The 20,539-nt window shown below is 34.9% G+C and overlaps 1 protein-coding gene across 4 annotated transcripts; it reads left to right on the forward strand.

The window, feature by feature from the left end:
* Positions 1-1,713: 1,713 nt before the first annotated feature.
* Positions 1,714-19,714, forward strand: LOC107592490 (bromodomain-containing protein 2-like). Of its 4 annotated transcripts, none has more exons than XM_016282021.1 (12): positions 1,714-1,848; positions 3,924-4,212; positions 6,707-6,844; positions 7,528-7,675; positions 8,324-8,499; positions 10,623-11,075; positions 11,226-11,354; positions 12,685-12,942; positions 13,170-13,414; positions 14,116-14,432; positions 15,653-15,781; positions 18,534-19,714. In XM_016282021.1, the coding sequence occupies exons 1-12, from the start codon at positions 1,817-1,819 to the stop codon at positions 18,668-18,670; spliced, it is 2,451 nt and encodes an 816-aa protein (XP_016137507.1). In that variant the 5' UTR covers positions 1,714-1,816; the 3' UTR covers positions 18,671-19,714. The 4 variants fall into 4 exon arrangements, with proteins under 4 accessions (XP_016137507.1, XP_016137509.1, XP_016137508.1 ...); XM_016282023.1 differs by having other exon boundaries at positions 12,685-12,930; XM_016282022.1 differs by having other exon boundaries at positions 3,927-4,212.
* Positions 19,715-20,539: the final 825 nt, after the last annotated feature.

Genomic DNA, 20,539 nt, shown 5'->3' on the forward strand with positions numbered 1-20,539 from the left:
ACATCTGAGCCGCTGAAGACGCAGTGGATTATATTTGTTTCTGAAGGGAATGTGCCCCGATCTACCTAAATGCCTCTATGTTCGCTTGAATCATTCATGATCCAGCCTCATCTACAGAAGAGGTGAGTATAATGTTTTGTAATGAATCTTTGCAAATCGCCTTTCCTAATAATGTGCTAATTAGCGAGTTTCACCATGAATGTGGCTAAAGTAAACAGTCTCTCTGAGAGCAGCTCGGAAGAGAGGGGCGGGGGCAGCAGAGCTCATTAACATTTAAAGGGAAATGCTACAAAAACGGCTTGATCTGAAATTACCCTGTTTTTGACAGGGTAAAAAAGGTGTTTTTTCACTACCATTGAGAAATTTGAACCAAACTGTGTTACAGACTTTTCATTAAGACCCTAAAGAATCATATCAACTTGTGGGAAATGGGCATCATATGACCCCTTTAAGAAGAATGAACAGAATGATATACAATGCCTTGTAATATGCACAAAAAGTAACTACTACACACATATAATTTTTCATAGTGTTTACAAGAGTAACCATTGGAGATGTATTGTATTTCCCATGTATTATGTAATGCATAGCATTAAATTGCACATGTGTATTTCTACAAATGTTTTACATTTGTTTAAATGATTTAAAAAATAGGATTAAATTAAAATGAGGATTATTTCCTTTAAACACATTTTCATCCTTTTCCTTTTTATTTGTGGATAAACTATGTCCTGTTCTTGACATGTTTCCTGAGACTCACCCATATACTGTTAGCCAGAGCTTAGTAAATCACTTGTAATACACTTTCCCAGCAAAGTACTTCAACCATGTCTTTTTTTGTTTTGGTTATTGTATTTGTGTGTTTTTTTATGGTTGATATGTTCATGCAAATAAACATAGTGCTTTGTAACTTTCATTAATATGGCATTTTAAAACATTATTGCTTAACAGATGTTGATTATGGACGTGTTATTATGTGTTTGCCCAATAATGTTTGATAATTATCTATTAATGAAAATAATAAGAAAGTGCTACCAATTTACTTTTTTTTTAAAGAATGTCCATAATTGTTGACATTTCGCTTTTCATACTCTTCTAAGATATTTTGGAACCATTGATCCTTGAAAAAAATCCTATAGTGCTAGAATAACACATACTCAAGTAGACTTGCACTGTAGCACACATCCATACAAAATAAAAGTTTAATAGGTCAATCAGAAAGTATTTTACAGAAAGAAATGTATTTTATTATTTAAAGGTTGAAAAAGCTTTCGAGATCAGTAGGAAATTAAGAGTTATGAGGGGAAAAAATATTTTCTTATGAATATGAAACTTGGAGGTTTCAAAATATAATAAAGAAAATGTTTTAAGTAATGTAACCATGCGTTCAGTCAGAAGCTTAATTAACATGCTAAATAAATTCTATAATAGTTTTTCTCATAAACTTTATTAAAATATTATAAATAACGTTATTTAGTTATTAAAACAAGATTCGTTTATTTTCTTTATCATCCTCACAAAATCATCACTAGATGGAAACCACGAGTCATATATAATAAACTCCCTCAGCTGTACATGCTCGGTTCTAGCGCTGCGGAAGGGCTTGACACTAAACCAATAAGAAACCGGCTTTGGAGGCGGGACGAGTTCTGATTGGTCAGTGGCGTTCGTATATAAAAACCCTGGAGCGGAAATTGAAAGGCGCCATTTGCTCGTTGGACGGCGCGGGGTAGCTTAAGCATAAGGAGTTGAATGACAATAAAACGGGGGAGAAACCGGAGGATTCCGCAACGCAAAACAACCCCAATCCATTCGAATGGAGGCGCCCATCAACCCGTCTCTTGACAGGTATTGTCGGCGTGCCCTCGGAGCCTATAAACGAATCCTAATATCACAAAGGATGAGCAGAAGGGAAGGGAGCGTTTATTTACAAGTTAATTTTCCTCCTCAAAATGAGAATGTAACTCATGTTAAAACTGCCTTGCGTCTTTTTAAATGAGTCCCAGCTATTACAATAACAGCATGCAGCGAGCATCACTGTGTTGTGGGTCTGTACTGCATCATTTCCCTCCGCCATCTTCAGCATTTAAAGGGCTACACTGTAACACACGTACTCACCATGGTAACCACTTTAGTTATTGATACAAACAGGCATGTTGCTATGTTAACTTGATATTTACACTGTTGCAGTGTCATCTCGTATTAATAAATCATGGCTTTGTAGTAGTAACTGTGCTAATTGGGTGCAAACTGTTTACATTGTGGTACAGTTTCCATACATGCTTCTCAGTGTTTTGCATGGCTTGCAGATATCTCTGTCTGATTATGCTTGTGCATGCAGTTCATTTGCATAAGTGCAGCGTTAATGAGCGATCTGAAGTGTTTGAGCTGTGTTATTAAATGTGTGTGCAAGGATAGGGAGGGGTGGATGATTCATGTGGCTGCGGTCCTGTGCTGATTGAGCATGAATGCACTGGACGCTTGTTTACAAACACATTTTGAATGACATTTACTGTAGAGTTTCTTACAGTGTGTTTTATTATGCACTGATGATTTCGTCTTGCTGCTAATGCACAATTTCCCTCATGGGATGAATTGTCTATTGAATGAATGTGTTGGTACTTATTTTCTAAATGGACTAATCCAGTGCATGTGTTATTATTCCTTGTAAACGATTTGTTGAAATAAGCACAATGATTTGTGATATTGGAAGAAAAAGAATCAAATCAGTAGTGTTCAACATTGAATGCTATTGTTTTTGTGTAAAGCTAGCATGGAGTTGCATAAGGATTATTAAATTAATTGCTGTGATATGATGCAGTATTACGTATACATTTGAATACATTTAGGTCAATGTTCTTGAGTTTCAAACATAAATGTCTGCATTTGTCAACATTTGTGCTGACCATGTCAGAAAACTGTTGTCGCGTTAAAAGGAAACTGTTTTATAAAATATTAATTTCTTACACGTTTATTGTATCTGTGTGTATATAATCAGTTGCATCTATAATCAAAGGTTTGTGGTCAGTATTAAAAAATAAATAAATAAATTCATATTTGTGTTCAGCAAGTAAATTCACACGTTAAATTCAGCAAAATTGTATATTGTAATATATATTGTAATAATATAAAAAAATGCTACTGTTTACTCTATTTTTGAGCAAATAAATGCGGTTTATTAATTGTTGTGATATGATGCAGTATTACTTATGCATTTGAATACATTTAGGTCAATGTTCTTGAGTTTCAAACATAAATGTCTGCATTTGTCAACATTTGTGCTGACCATGTCAGAAAACTGTTGTCGCATTAAAAGGAAACTGTTGGTATATTTTATAAAATATAAAATATTAATTTCCTACACGTTTATTGTATCTGTGTGTATATAATCAGTTGCATCTATAATCAAAGGTTTGTGGTCAGTATTTAAAAAAAAAAAAAATCATATTTGTGTTCAGCAAGTAAATTCACACGTTAAATTCAGCAAAATTGACAGTAGATACATTTATAATGTTACAAATATTTGTTTTAAATAAATGCTGTTTATCATTTACTATTTTTTTTTAATTTTTCAAAATATATGACATTTTTAATTTTAAAATGTAATAAAAAAAAACTGTTCTTATATATTGTAATAATATTAAAAAATGCTACTGTTTACTCTATTTTTGAGCAAATAAATGCGGTTTATTTTTGGCACGTAAAAGTAAAATATTATATTTTACACAATATCTAACACTGCTCACCACTCCCTAAAAAAAATGTAATGTCTAATGTATATCACATGGCTTGTGCAGGCACAAAACAATGCAATGTTCAATATGCAATAATGTTTATTATATGTTGCATTATGCATTTCTCCTTATCCTCCTAGCTCAACACTAAATGCTGCATCTTTTGTGTTGTGTTGATGATTTCTGCAGCAGCTCTGTAGGAGTAGGGCTGTCTGTCTTGGGTGGGATGGAGCAGAGTTCGGGCAAGCGTATTCGGAAACCCTCACTGCTCTATGAGGGCTTTGAGAGCCCGTCTCTGCCCCATGTGCCTCCTCCCGGACTTCCGTCCCAGCAGTCCCCGGTCACAGACCCCAGCCGACAGGGACGCACCACCAATCAGCTGCAGTTCCTCCACAAGGTCTTGGCGAAAGCATTGTGGCGGCATCATTTCGCATGGCCTTTCCATGAACCTGTGGATGTGGTCCGACTCAACTTACCTGTGAGTAAACTAGGGCTGCACGATAAATCGAAATGAATCGAGATCGCGATTCGACAGAAGCTGCGATTGTCATGCGTATCTTTCAGTGAAGCCCGGTTCTGTGATCAGCAGTAAATCTCCATCCGAAGGCCAGAGGGCGCTCTCGCGCTGAAACTCCAAATACGACTCGCAGAAGAAACCCAGAAAATGCCTGTCGCTGCAGCTGAATAAACAGAAGATTCAACTGCTTTCATTGATTCAACGTGACTAATAAACACACGACTACGGCAATATACGGTTTATCTGAGTTCTTGCAATGCCTTTATCACTGCTTAAATACTATGACATATGTTGCGTGCCTTATTCTGTGTAAGAAGCCACATCATCTCACAGAAGGATTTATTTCAAACACTCGACTGACGTTATGAAGGGAGCAAAAACATGTTATTAAATGTGGTATTTTCACATGCTTTCAGATGGAGCAGCATTCACTCCACAGAGCCGTAGTTCACTGAGAAGCTACGCAAACAGCTGTCATTATCGCCAACGATTTCATCGATTTCATAATCGTGCAATAAAATCGTCTCGATTTTTTTGCGTAACTTGTCAGTGAACTATGGCTCTGTGTAGTAAATTCTGCTCCATCTGAACGCATGTGATGATGATTTCCTGCTGATTACAGAACCGGCTTTACTAACAAAATGCGCATGACAGTCGCGTTCCATTAATCGTCCAGCCCTAGAGTGAACGCATAATTTCTGAGAATAAATCTACATTTTGATTGAATGGACATCACTTTGATATAGTCACCACTGATAAATTGCTCTTAATTGTAATGAAGAAAAATTCTTTTTCTGTTAAGCTGCTTTGCAATGATGTGTGTCGTGAAAAGTGCTGACACAATGAATTTAATTGAATAATTCACATTAAAAGGATGTCAAGTCAATAATTTTTTTGATTTAGCTTTTTTTTTTTTTTATAAAGACAAACAAATAGTTATGAAAGCCTAAATATTAAATGTCATGGATGTATATTTACGGAGTAATCCATTATTTTGTTGAGGAGGCTCAAAATGTAAATTTTCACCTGAGATTTTTTTTGGAGACCAATTACAGGGAGGAAAAAATTACTTTAGAAAGATGGCAGCAACCTTGTGTTATTTTTACACGGAGATAGATACGTCTATTAGTAAAACCTGTTGACTTCAGCAATCTTGGTTGCATTATATGCCAATGGCGACAGTTCAAAATGGAACAAATGCACTTTTCAAGTTTTCTTTTCCAAGGTTTGCATGCCAGTAACTCAAGAAGTATTAAATATATCATAATGCCCTTTTAGACATTGGGTCTTAATAAACTTTTCTTTTGGTATCTTAAAGGGGTCATATGATGCGATTAAAATGTTTCCTTTCTCTTTGGAGTGTTACAAGCTCTTGGTGCATAAAGAAGATCTGTAAAGTTGCAAAGACTAAAGTCTCAAATCCAAAGAGATATTCTTTATAAAGAATATGTTGTTCTCAAGCCCACCGGCCATTCCTCACTCTAGCCCGCCGGCCGTTCCTCACTTCCAAAAGAGGACACAACTAGAAATCAGTGGTTAAGTTGTATTTACAACACTGTTCCAGAACACTTCAACCCAAATATTCAGATGTGTCCAGCGCATTTGCGGAGGATGAGGACTGTTTCCTGTGAGAGTAGCCTACAATGCCGGTGTCTGTTTCTATAAAGTTGGGGCAGTTCCAACTTTGCAAGGACAGTCTGGCGCTTCTGATTCACAGCCTGTAAGTACGTTTTTTATATTTAAATAATTTGCCACTGACGATTCAAATGCAAGTTTTAAGCAGTGTAGAGTAGCGCTTGTTGTTTCTCCAGACATGGTTTTATGTTTACGCAGTGCGATACACAACACATAAAAAGACAGTATAAGTCATTATAATCAGTAATTATGTTCCCACTGGATGCAACAAGTGCCTCGTTTGTAATGGGTTTTATTGTTTTTGTCTTGTTGCGCCAGGACACAGGGCATCACAGTATGGTAGACCGATGAGCTTTGTAAAAACTGATGCGTTTCAGAAAGGCGGAGCATAGAGAAACAATAATGTGCAGTATGTGGAAAATAATGTGTTTTTTTTACCTTAAACCGCATAAACACATTGCATTACACCAAATACACAACATAATGTTCTTTTTAGCAACATCATATGACCCCTTTAATTTGTAAGGCCCTATATGTGATATTGGGATCTAAATATGACTCCAAAAGTAGATAGTTAAATTCACAACTATAACCAACCTTCACAACTTTCAACCTTTGCTTTTATTTTTTCTTTGGTATTGCATTAATGCACAAAGACTGTCCAATTAGAAGTCTTCAGCATGTTGTTGTTGTCTTGTGACAGAGCGTCTCATATTACCAGTAGGCTGACAGCAAGTCTACAAACCTTGACCTTGCCTATTATATTCTTCTGCGCAGATAATATGATCTCCAATGACACTATTTCCTGTTTTGTTTTAAGGACTACCATAAGATCATCAAACAGCCGATGGACATGGGCTCAATCAAGAAACGACTGGAGAATAACTACTACCGCAGCGCCAGCGAATGCTTGCAGGACTTCAATTCCATGTTCACCAACTGTTACATCTACAATAAGGTGTGTGTTGCCATGGAAACATCCCGCAGTGCTCGTTAGGCATTTCCTAAAGGTTAGAGCAGAAACATAGTCATTTCATATAATTGCTGTGCTATTAAGCACTAAAATGAAATGTGAGAGATTCAAATGGTTATAGGTGACATATGGAGAACATGCATCATTTAGTGCTTATTTGAAGTAGAAATATGATGTTTAAACAGATGTCAGAACCATGCATGTATTAATACGTTTATAATGCTACAAAATATTAAATAAATAATAAATGCTGTTCTTTTGAATTTACTATTCACCATAGAATGAAAAAAATGTGTCATGGTTTCCACAAAAATGTGAAATGTTTCTTGAGCAGCAAATCATCATATTTGAATGATTTCTGCAAGATCTTGTGACACTGAAGACTTGGAGTAATGATGCTGAAAATTCAGCTGCGCATCACTGAAATAAATGACATTTTAGAATATATTCAGATTGACTTTTTATAAACTACAATAATATTTTACAGCTTTACTGTATTTTGATCAAATAAATGCAGCCTTGGTGAGCATAAGAATTTCCAAATCTTCCAAAACCAAACTTTTGAATGGTAGTGTACATTTACATATCATCATCATCATCATCGGTCCAGCAACTGTTGGCGCTGTTAAAGTTTTCTACAGAAGTGTATAATGTGAATCGTCTTTCAGCCTACAGATGACATTGTACTGATGGCACAGTCTCTGGAGAAGGTCTTCTTACAGAAGGTTGCCCAGATGCCCCAGGAAGAGATTGAGTTGCCCCCTTCTACCCCTAAAGGCAGAGGAGCAAAAACGATCAAAGGACATAGAGGCAGAGGTGAGTTACACAGTCATATAGTCTTTAGTGTCACATGTGTAGCTAATTCTGGCCAAGAACCGCCTATTCAGACTGGGTGTGCCTCACACGTCCTGAAAAGTGAAGCTGTGGGCTCTTTGATCACACCCTGGTGGCTGGCTGCAGTACAGGCCATAAACCCCTGCCCTCTCCACGTAAACGAATGGGACTTGAGTCAAAATAAAAAAATAAATTACACTTCCAATACAATTTTCCGAAAGATGGTTTTGGTCATTTAAGGTAGTTGTTATCACGCTGAGATATGTTAAATTGTTGGTTTTTGTGATAAGTTTGATTTTAGCTAGTATTTTGATGCTATAAAAACGGGGCGTGTCGTTATGGTTGATTGGGTCTTCGGGAGTTTGATACCGCGGCTCCACCTCACGACACTACTGCGCTGACTCTGGCTCCAAACATATCTCTACTGCGCAGACTCTGGCTCCAAACGAATCTCTACTGCGCAGACTCGGGCTCCAAATGACGTCATTTACTCAAGATGGCAGCGGCCATACTGAGATGCTTTGGCTTCACTTTTCTTTAGTGGAAGGAAGTGGAGACTTTTTTTACAGTTTTTTACAGCGGTCAGAACCAGTTTGCCACTTTTGCAAAATGTATGTTTATTTCCATCAGGAGGAGGAAGTGTTACATCAGCTCACCAGGTGCCTGCCGTGTCTCAGTCAGCGTACTCTCCTTCTTCACCCGACACGCCAGATTCCCAGTTTTCCACCCCTCCACAGACCCTGCTGAGCAACAGCGGCCCTCCTCCACCGCTGATGAACCCACCACCCACCCAACCCACCGCGAAGGTACATACACATCTGCTTCAGAGCAACACTCTGATGTTTTACATGGCTGAGCCTGATGCTGGGCATCATCATCATCCAGCTCGTCTGGAGTTACTTGTTGATCCATTATATTATATTATATTTTATATTATATGATATTTTATATATATACAGTATATATATATATATATATATATATATATACTGTATATATATATATAAAATATCATATAATATAAAATATAATCTGCAAAAATGTCAACAATTCTGTGTTTTTCTGTCAATATGGGGTGCTGTGTGTACATTAATGAGGAAAAAAAATTAACTTAAATGATTTTAGCAAATGGCTGCAATATAACAAAGAGTGAAAAATTTAAGGGGTTCTGAATACTTTCCGTACCCACTGCATATATATATATATATATCTCTCACATACATACAGTAGTCAACATTTGAAGTGGATCAAAAAAGTTCATCAAAGTTGTATATATACATACTGCTGCTGTCAAGGAATGTTTAGTTCATTGTTTGTAATTTGCTTTAATGTGTAAAAACACATAAACACTCACACACATGTATATATGCGCTTATTATATGCTTATTTTTTTCTGTTCAGTTTTTTTCTGAATGAAATTAATACGTTTGTTTATCAAGAATGTATTGAATTGCTCAAAAGTAACAGTTAAGAATTTTTACATTCTTAAAAATAAATGGTTTCAAATAAATGCTGTTCTTTAAAAATAAAAATAAAAAAGCATATAAAATCTATCATAATTTCTACAGAAATGTTTTCAACAGATAATAATAAAAAACATGTTTCTTGAGCATTAAATCATATTACATATTAATCAGCATATAAATGATTTCTGAAGGATCATGTAACCCTGAAGACTGGAGTAATGCTGCTTAAAATTCAGTTTTGAATCATGCGGGAAAAAATGACATTTTAAAACATATTCAAGGGAAAACATATGTATCAAACAAAACAAAAAATAGGTTTTTTAGAACACCATTGATGATGTCAAAATTTGTTAGCGCTCCAGAAACAGAAATGTTGGAGGGGGTGTGGGAAGGTAGGAGATCACACACATATATTTTGGGAATGTCTGAAAATATCTACATTTTGGGGAGGGGTAAAGGTTGAGATTAGGAAAATTCTGTTTGTAGACCTGCCTTTTACTCCCCTGTTTTTCTAGCTTGAAGGGATGCCCCAGGATTTATGTTGTAAAAACCAGAGATATATACTGCATATATAAGTGCAAGAAAAAACATAATTAACTGGATGAAGCCACACCCTCCAAAATTGCCCAGTGGATAGAAAAACTTGAATCTATTTATAGAATGGAATATATGACTGCTCAACTCCAACCGAAACTGGACATTTTTTATACAAAGGTGGGCACCTGTTGCTTTGTATCTGGACGCATTGAAAATGAACTGCTCAGTAAGGAACCTTGATTTATTCCCTGTTGTATTATTTGACAAGGTTGTATGCGTTTTCTTTCTACTCCTCTTATTTATATGTTTTTTGTTTTTGTCACTGCTGCTGTCAAGGAATGTTGAGTTCATTGTTTGAAATTTGCTTTAATGTATAAAAGTAAAGTAAAAAAAGGGTAACACTTTACTTGAAGGGGTGTGCATAAGACTAATCAAATAAATGCGGCCTCTTTGAGCATTAGACTTCCTTCAAAAACATAACAGTTTCTGACTTACTCTACATTTTCCAAATTTTTGGATGTTGTATATGTAATTGATAATTATGTATTGTGTATATAATAATAATTTTATGTGTTGTTTATTTCTATTTATTTAATTAACTAGTTATTATAATAAATCAACTACTGTTTATAGTAGTTATGATCTACTATATATACTATGATGTATAGTCATATGATCAGTATTTCGTGTACTTACAGACTATAATATACTTGTATAGTCCATGCTACCTGTGTGCTCTATTCCAAGTATTCTGAAGCTTTTTGGTAGAAATGTGTGAGGAGCAGACTGAAATATAATGAATTATTCACTCAAAATGTTGCCTTCTGTCAGTGCTTTCAAACATTTTCAGCTGCTGGTAGGTTCAGTTGAGTATGTAGTTATAACTAGCACTAACTGAAAGCCTTATGTCTCTGTTCTCTCTGCAGAAGAAGGGTGTGAAGCGTAAAGCCGACACCACCACTCCCACCACACTCGGCTTCCCCGTGACCGCAGCTGCTCGGATGGGAGGCATGGGGAAAGGTCACGGATCGGCCGGAGAGATGCCCCACTCGCTCTCCTCAATGCCCGTGGATTGTTCACCCAGCATGAACGTGAACGAGCCCACCCACTTGCAGCCCCTCCTTGGGCGACCGCTGTCCCGTCGTCCAATCAAACCTCCCCGTAAGGACCTGCCCGACTCCGTGCGGCCCCATCAGCCCTCGCGGCGGGGGAAGCTAAGCAAGCAGCTTCGCTACTGCAGCGGCGTCCTTAAAGAACTACTGTGCAAAAAACACGCGGCGTATGCCTGGCCCTTCTACAAACCCGTGGACGCATCGACGCTGGGCCTGCAAGACTACCACGACATCATCAAACACCCCATGGACCTCAGCACCATCAAGGTGACTTGCATGAACTACATGCACACAGTACTGGTGCTGTTTGGATGGTCATGTATACATGGTTCCGCTGCAGGTTTGTGGCTCTGGAAAAGTCCTGGTAGCATTAAAGCATTTTGAGGTGATAGTCCACCTGTGTTTTGTGTTCCTCAGAGGAAGATGGATGAGCGTGAGTACAGAGACGCCCAGCAGTTTAGCGCTGATGTCAGACTCATGTTCTCCAACTGCTACAAGTACAACCCACCTGATCATGACGTGGTCGCCATGGCACGAAAACTGCAGGTACATGGACTGCCTCTGCTGTTTTGTATAAAGATACACCGATATAGAGATGCTTAATTCTGCTTAAATGCAAAATCCGAATTGATCCTAAAATAGGCTTCTGTTTTTGTGTAAAATGTTAAAACATCTAAACTGGACATGTTAGAGACGGTTTCTTGACATTCAACCTATGTAGTAATTGTTTTGGCTGATAGCTAGAATGATGTACAGGTGCATCTCAATAAATTAGAATGTCGTGGAAAAGTTCATTTATTTCACTAATTCAACTCAAATTGTGAAACTCGTGTATTAAATAAATTCAATGCACACAGACTGAAGTAGTTTAAGTCTTTGGTTCTTTTAATTGTGATGATTTTGGCTCACATTTAACAAAAACCCACCAATTCACTATCTCAACAAATTAGAATATGGTGACATGCCTAATTTATTGAGATGCACTTGTATATATTAATAATATTTATTTTTTAAATATATATTAGTAGTATTAGTATTACTGATTTAGTGTTAAATATAATTTTTTTTGTTTGATTTGCAGATAATGAAGCTTGATATTATTTGCTTCTAATATCAGCCTAGTCAAACTGAGAGGGATTTAAAAGTTATCTTTTAAATACAATTTAAAATAATAATATCATTATCATATAATATCAATTATACTAATTTTAATATTTCACATTCTTTTTTTATTTGATTGGAGAAAATGAAGACTGATATTATTTGCTTCTAAAATCAGCCTCTGAGCGATTAAATATATATATATATTTTTTAAATGTAATTAAAAAAAATATATATATATATTATTTTTTTATTTAGATGATGGCAGTTATTTTTATTGTTATTCATTTAAATATTTGAAATATTAAATTTTTTATTTGATAGTTAAACTGAGTGTTTTATACAGTGTATATATATATATATATAAATTAAAAAAAATTATGTAAACATTAAAAATAATTTAAAATGTTTTATTTTAAGATTCTAGATAATATCAATTAGTTTTATGTTTTATATTTGTTCTTGTTATTGCTCATTTTAATGTTTAAAATTTTAAATAATTGTAATAAAATAAAAAAATTTTTTTTATTATTATTGGAAAAAAAATAATTATGATATTAGCTGCCTAGTCAAATAATTGTAAAATAAATATAAAAATAGCAAAATTTATAAAAAAAATAAAATATTAAGTAATTAGATAATAAAAATATATTTATTATTATGACAGAAATATTTTGCATTTCCTAAAAAGTTGTTTATATTTGTTAGCAGTTTTGATAGGATTGTCTTTCTACATATATAATATTTTAATATTCTTCCCTTTCTCTTTCCACAGGACGTGTTTGAGTTCCGCTTCGCAAAGATGCCAGACGAGGTTTCAGAGGAGGAGGAATTGTCTCCCATGCCATTAGGCCGGAACATGGGCATGCTGGGAATGCACCACTCCTCCTCTTCATCCTCCTCGTCCTCCTCTTCATCCTCCTCTTCCTCCTCGTCGGAGAGTGAGCCGAGCAGCGACAGCAGCCCGAGCTCTGACAGCGAGGAGGAGAGAGCTTCACGCCTGGCCCAGCTGCAGGACCAGGTGTGTACTCAGGTACACAGACCTTCCTGTTACGCTCTACTTCATACATGCACATGAAGACGAAATCAAAGACCCTTTTACTTTGATAAATCTCTCTAGTCTTACTGTGCACGGTTCATCCATTCACACATCCTTATAATAACTCGCATGTTAATTAAAGAAAAAATGTCATGGCTATGACTGTCAGAACGTGATAGTAGCTTTGATCTTTTAACATGTAGTATATGCCTGTGTTTTAGCTCAGAGCGGTACATGAGCAGCTGGCAGCCCTCTCCTCCGGCCCGATTGTCAAACCCAAAAGGAAACGAGAGAAAAAGAAAGACAAGAAGAAGAAAAAGAAGCCAGAGAAACGCAGAGGAAGTCGAAGTTTGATGAGTGATGAGCTGGACAAGCCTGCCAAACTGCCTAAAAGCAAATCCAGCCGTGCTTCACTGTCATCCACACAGAGCAAGAAAGGCCCTGCGAAGAAAAGCAGCAAGAACAAGTTTGTATTTTTCACTTCGCTTGTTCTTGTTGGGAGTGGAGTAGCTAATATGGATGGGAATTTAATTATTCCGCCCTAAAGAGTTTGTCCAAACTAGTGTTGTTACTTAACTAAGACTAAAAATAATAAAAAATAATTTTTTGCTAATCAAATTAAATCTGAAATACAATACAAAAAATAAATATTTTGTAGAATATAGAAATGTTGCCTTGTCAACTAACTGAAATAAGTTTAAGTTGAAGTACTAAAATTATTAAAACTGAAACAAAAATAAAGTTATATAGAAATATAAAAAAAATGACAAAAGCACATAACAAAATTACTAAAACTAAAATTCTGTTATTAAAATTTTTTATTTTAATGAATAATAAATCATAATTTAATAAAAATACATTCTTTAATACATTCAACTTTACATATTTCATTTTTAAAGTACCATTTATTGCAACAAAAAAATGATTTAGTTAAATGTGATAAAAAAAAAAACAGTTCTGACCAATTCAGTTTGTGAGTTGTTGGATTAATTCAGTAGACTGATTCAACAATAACCTGAGATGCTGAAGTACCATAGTAGCATTTAGTTATCTAAACTGGTAACTAAAACATTTTCATAAGGAGCAACATATCTTCACTTTAACCAGTAGCTTCACCCTCCCTCTGTTCAGCATTACAAGTCTCTTTTATTTGATTTACTCTGGCAGGAACACAAAGAAATCATCCTCGTCTCGTTTTGCGTCGGCCGCTGCCGACTCCTTACCGCACTACGACTCTGAGGAGGAAGAGGACGGTCTTCCCATGAGTTACGACGACAAGCGGCAGCTCAGCCTGGACATCAACAAGCTGCCCGGGGAGAAACTGGGCCGTGTGGTGCACATCATCCAGTCACGGGAGCCCTCGCTGCACGACACCAACCCTGAGGAGATCGAAATCGATTTTGAAACACTGAAGCCGTCCACACTGCGTGAACTGGAGCGATATGTGATGACCTGCCTGCGCAAGAAGCCCCGCAATCCGTACGGTGAGCAGAGATTTAGTGCTTGCTACCTATGACATCCCAGTCGGATGATAAATCTAGAAAATATCTACATATCATGGCCGTTTTATATATATATATTTATACATACACACACACACATTATATATATATACACATATATACAGTGGGTACGGAAAGTATTCAGACCCCCTTAAATTTTTCACTCTTTGTTATATTGCAGCCATTTGCTAAAATCATTTAAGTTCATTTTTTTTCCTCATTAATGTACACACAGCACCCCATATTGACAGAAAAACACAGAATTGTTGACATTTTTGCAGATTTATTAAAAAAGAAAAACTGAAATATCACATGGTCCTTCATCTTCAGATTATTTATTTGTAATTTAGTAAATATGATGAAATAAATATACTTTAAATTTACGTTTTTACTTTATTTTTGCTGTCAAACGATTAATTGCGATTTATTGCATACATAATAAAAGTTTTTGTTTGTATTAATATATGTGTGTGTTCTCTGTATATTCATTATGTATATATATAAATGCACACACATACCGTATGTATTCTGAAAATATTTACATGTATTTGCATGTCTATTTATATTCATATAATTTAAATTGTAAATAAATATATTTAATATATAAATTTTTTTTTCTGAAATATGTACATGCATGTGTGTGTATTTATTTATATATATTATACATATATTATGTAAACAAAAACTTGTTTTGGATTTGATTAATCGCGATTAATCATTTGACAGTACTAATATATACATAATAGTGTAAAAATATAGCATCGACCATCAACAACAAAAAAAAATTCAATACTGGTTTTAAATCAACAGTAGTTATAATGCATGTTTTAGCTAGAATTGTTTGTTGTGCGATGCATCAAGTGTAATTGTCTATTTATATTCATATAATTTAAATTGTAAATAAATATATTTAATATATAAATTTTTTTTTCTGAAATATGTACATGCATGTGTGTGTATTTATTTATATATATTATACATATATTATGTAAACAAAAACTTGTTTTGGATTTGATTAATCGCGATTAATCATTTGACAGTACTAATATATACATAATAGTGTAAAAATATAGCATCGACCATCAACAACAAAAAAAAATTCAATACTGGTTTTAAATCAACAGTAGTTATACAGAAACCCAAAGGTAGAATTGTTTGTTGTGCGATGCATCAAGTGTAATCTAGATCTATCCTGTGTGCAGTGGTGAAGAAGGGAGGAGGTGGGAAAAGCCGAGAGGAACTGGCTCTGGAGAAGAAGAGGGAACTGGAGAGGAGGTTACAGGATGTGAGCGGACAGCTGAACTCTGCCAAGAAACCCCAGAAACCCAAAGGTAGGGCTGAGAGCAAATTATGAAGCACTCTTCAGTTTTTGTGTTCAGGCCTCAACAATAAGTCCGGTCTGATGGCCCGAGGCTGGTGTTATCGAGGTTCAGGCCAGTGTTGCCTTTATGGGATCGATTTATTTTGTGTATAGTGCTGATGTTGAACAAGCAGACAGCATTAGAACGAGCACAGGTGAAAACAGTACACATAAGATGAGATCTTATGCTCACTAACTACTAGAAAGGAAAAAAAATGCAACAGACATGCTGCAAGATACTTGGGGCTACATGATTAATCAAAATAAAGCCAAAAATCGTGATGATTATGGTGTTTTCAGCAGCTAAGAGCGGCTTGTTCACAATTAATGCCACTCCACACAAACTTGCAATTTGGGAAAGAAACATGCGCCAACCATCTTCCCTTGTAATGACAAGTGCTTATAAACCAGCTGTTGTCAACAAAAGAAAAGGCTTTAAGGGCTTCCTGTGATTTTACAACAAAATAAAAAAAAGCTTGATGGTTTAACATTTGAAAATGAAAAAATTAAGACAGCGATAAATATTAGTATTGTAATGCTACCGGTGTATTGTGACATAAATTATAAATTATTATTATTATTCTTAAGTAAATTATTTGAAAACCGCACATATTTTGGTAGTAAAAAATAAAATATATATATAATATATGATTTAGGTACGCAACATTGCACGACCAAAATATTTCAACACGATTGCAATGTGATTTATACAATAGTAGTTCAAGAAACAAGAAGTTAAAATTAAGTGACTTACATTTTAGACACAATATTGACTGTTTTTGCTCAATTTCGCTGATGAAAATAGTTCCAATCGAAGCCACAGCAGAACTGTTTTGTGTCTCCGAGCAACACAGCAGTGTTTCGTGAATCCACGTTTTTGAACGAATCGAGTGAGTCAGTGATTCAGTAACCCACTCATAAAGGCAGTAGTCACTTGCCTCATTTCTGAACGAATCAGCCGTTTGAACAAATCTGCTGCATCTGTTGACTAAATGACTCACTCATTCAAACAGTCATGTGCCGCCACCTACTGGTTTGGTTTCATATTTAAAACTATCATTGCATTTTCCCCAACATTTTTTATTTGTATGTTTAAAAAATGAATCTTATAAAATTAATTAATTGAAACAATGTAAGAATTCGATGTGAAAGATGACTCATTTAGTAAGGTTAGTGAAAAATGACAATTTAAGAAACCGTAGGAAATGACATCTGTTTTGTTATATACAGCAACTCCTTTTCAGTTAATTGTTATTTCTATCCCTTTTGTAGTCACAGAGCATTTTATTTCGAGAGTTGTTTAAGTTGTTTAAGTGAGAGAACATCTGTAACTTTGTCCAGAGTGGGGTAATTGTAAAGTTTAATAATTTATGTAAATCATTTTTTGCATTAAAAAAGTATAGATTTTTGTTTGTATATGCTGTCAATTATAGTTTTTAGAAAGAAAATCGGAATTGACAAAAATCGGTATCGGCAGGTCACACTTACAAAAAAATCGGATATCAGAATTGTCGTTCAAGAAAATTGAAATCGGTGCATCTCTAAAAACAATAAATATTTTAATTGTATTAAAAATAAGAAATAGTACAAAATAATTATTACTATTATTAAATAAATTATTTAGAAAAATGAATATTTTAATCGTATTAAAAATTGAGAGTTGTTTAAGTTGTTTAAGTGAGAGAACATCTGTAACTTTGTCCAGAGTGGGGTAATTGTAAAGTTTAATAATTTATGTAAATCATTTTTTGCATTAAAAAAGTATAGATTTTTGTTTGTATATGTTGTCAATTATAGTTTTTAGAAAGAAAATCGGAATTGACAAAAATCGGTATCGGCAGGTCACACTTACAAAAAAATCGGATATCAGAATTGTCGTTCAAGAAAATTGAAATTGGTGCATCTCTAAAAACAATAAATATTTTAATTGTATTAAAAATAAGAAATAGTACAAAATAATTATTACTATTATTAAATAAATTATTTAGAAAAATGAATATTTTAATCGTATTAAAAATAAGAAACTACAAAATTATAGAAAATATTAAAAGTATTTATTATTATTATTAAATACTTATTTTGTTAATTGTATTGCAGTAGTAATATTTCTTCTTTGATTTAATTATTTATTTTTACATTTATTTTTGCTAAAAATAACAACAACAACAATAATAATAAGTTATTATAGTCATATTGATATATACCTGCTTTTTTCCAAATCACATTTTAAATCATTATCACGTTTTTTAATTAGAACAAATTCAGTTAAAGTTAGTTTTTTCCCAAATAATTTAGCCCTACAAATGCTCCAGTATAATATTGAATATTGAAGTAATATTGAATTACTCAAAGGTGCAGAACGATTGTATGTATATGTCCTGTAGGGATTTATGTAAAATTATAACGTAAATCCAATAAGAAGTTAGGTTTTTAGCCACTTACATGTTTTCAACTCTTGTATTCTTATCTATTATAAACCTTTATGAGAATGATTTAGCCTTTTGAGAACAAGCTATTTGTTTTTAGTCATTTGTCTTGTGTCTATTTTAAAAATACAAAACCTACTTCCAGTATTCAAAAGTATTTTTCATTGTTGTCTTTTATCTGGACAACCGACCCAGCCAAGTCAACAGCAAAACTCACTATTGTTGAGCCCTGCCGAGATACACCCGCAAAACCAGTTTCCTTCACGAGTGAAAACCGGTTTGGTTTTTCTCTTCCAGTGGAGAAGCCCAGCGGCGCGGAGCCTCACGCCATAGCCTCGCGTCTCAGCGCCAGCAGCTCCAGCTCAGGCTCCTCCTCATCATCCTCCTCCTCCTCCTCCTCCTCATCTGACACCAGTGACTCGGACTCCAGGTGAAGAGGACTCTGGGAAGGCACAGGAAGCAGGCTCTCTGGGGTGCATTCAGAGCTGCGGCCTGCCGTACAGACACCTTGTTTTCCGTGCCTCCTCAATCCAGGAACTATGTTTACTTCAGTGTAAAAAAATGTATATATTAGGATTTTTTTTCTTTTATAAAGAAGGCTTTTACCAAGATGCCCATAATGGGAAAGAGTGCATAATCATAACTACTTTTCTTAGTTGACGAAATAGCTTGTTGTTTTGCTTCCATTTTGACAGTTTAATTGAGTCTTGAAACATTTCTTGCTGCTTTTTGCATTGCTTTAAAGATCAGGGCCAGTATTTAGATCTCTTTGAGCAACCAAAGCTTGCATGAAGGTTTATAAAGGACCTTCAATGGGAAAATGAGAAGGAAAATGAAGAACTACTTTGCATTTGCATTGGCTTTAAAACGTTTAGGTTTTCACGCCGCGATGCACTGGACTGTTTTGGGATTTGGGATTTGTACGTATGATATTCTTTCCATATGGCTTCGCAGTTTGCTCTCTAGTTTAATTTTGCTGTTGCTTTGATCTGTAAGAAATGGATTTAATTTGACGTTTTTTACATGATCGAATCAATGTCAAAGGACACTTTTTATCATAAATCTGTCTGATTAGGCATCTGTGAAATTGTGGTGATAATATTCATTGAAAATAACAGCCATAACGCCTCATCGGACTGGAGGAGATGGACTGGATTGGTTCATGAGCGCTAGAGAGACGCTGCTAGATTGAGTGCTTTGAATTAGTTATTTAAGTTGAATGTTAACTTGAGAGATCTGGTTTGTAGACGAGACTAAAGGAATCGCATTTAAGCAATAGACTGTCATTTATTTCTTGTGTATAGAGTCCATAATACCATGCTTACCTCTCAATTCTAGAATATAATTTTTGTGTATATAAGACACATGGCAGATCATTGTGACCTAATATTCTCTATCTGCAGTATAATTAAGAGTTTATGCGCTCCGGATTATACGTTGGTTTTTATTTGGATGGAAATACAACATACAACAAGTGAATGGTGTGAAGTGGTGTTTCAATATTTTATTTCATATTTTTGTTGGTGCAGCCTTGCAAAACAGGATATACTAGGTTGAACAATGTGTTTAAATAGTGTTTACAAGTAAACTCAAAAACTCGGTGCTTTCGGTTTAGCACAAGGACATGAAGAAGTTCTGATTGCTGGGATTTTATGAGCGCAAGGTTTGTACAGTTTCAGAAAACATTTAAATATCGGGATTTTTTTATTTTTTGGGAAATTTGTGCCGTCAAATATCTCAATGGCAATTTACATAACTAATCCAACTGTCAACTATCCTACCAAATTTAATAAGAAGCACTTATAAACCAGCTGTTGTCAACAAAAGAGAAGCTTTAAGGACTTCCTGTGATATATATTTTATTATATTTCAACTCAATATATTTCCATTTACATTCCTGTCATTAGCAACTGGAACAAATCATTGAATGATATGTTGATTGATGCATCATGGGAAAGAAAATTTGATTTACTGGTTCATATTAGATCTGGGTCAGAGCATATTGTAAATGAATTGGACACCATATGTTTCTATTATCGTTGGTCCTGTTGTTCAGTGCACAGTGGTTATTACAGAAAAAATACAGTGGCTTCATGCATCACAAAAGAAGCGAAACCTGATTAGGGTGTTTAAATAGTGTTTACAAGTAAACTCAAAAACTCGGTGCTTTCGGTTTAGCACAAGGACATGAAGAAGTTCTGATTGCTGGGATTTTATGAGCGCAAGGTTTGTACAGTTTCAGAAAACATTTAAATATCGGGATTTTTTATTTTTTGGGAAATTTGTGCCGTCAAATATCTCAA

The sequence above is a fragment of the Sinocyclocheilus grahami genome, unplaced genomic scaffold (assembly GCF_001515645.1).
Source record: "Sinocyclocheilus grahami isolate Dianchi unplaced genomic scaffold, SAMN03320097.WGS_v1.1 scaffold153.1, whole genome shotgun sequence".
Lineage (NCBI taxonomy): Eukaryota > Metazoa > Chordata > Actinopteri > Cypriniformes > Cyprinidae > Sinocyclocheilus > Sinocyclocheilus grahami.

Coding starts and splice junctions, on each gene's coding strand:
- LOC107592490 (XM_016282021.1), top strand. CDS start 1,817: ATGGAGGCGCCCATCAACCCGTCTCTTGACAG. Junction 4,213..6,706: donor TGGTCCGACTCAACTTACCT/GTGAGTAAACTA, acceptor TTTTGTTTTAAG/GACTACCATAAGATCATCAA. Junction 11,355..12,684: donor CCATGGCACGAAAACTGCAG/GTACATGGACTG, acceptor CTCTTTCCACAG/GACGTGTTTGAGTTCCGCTT.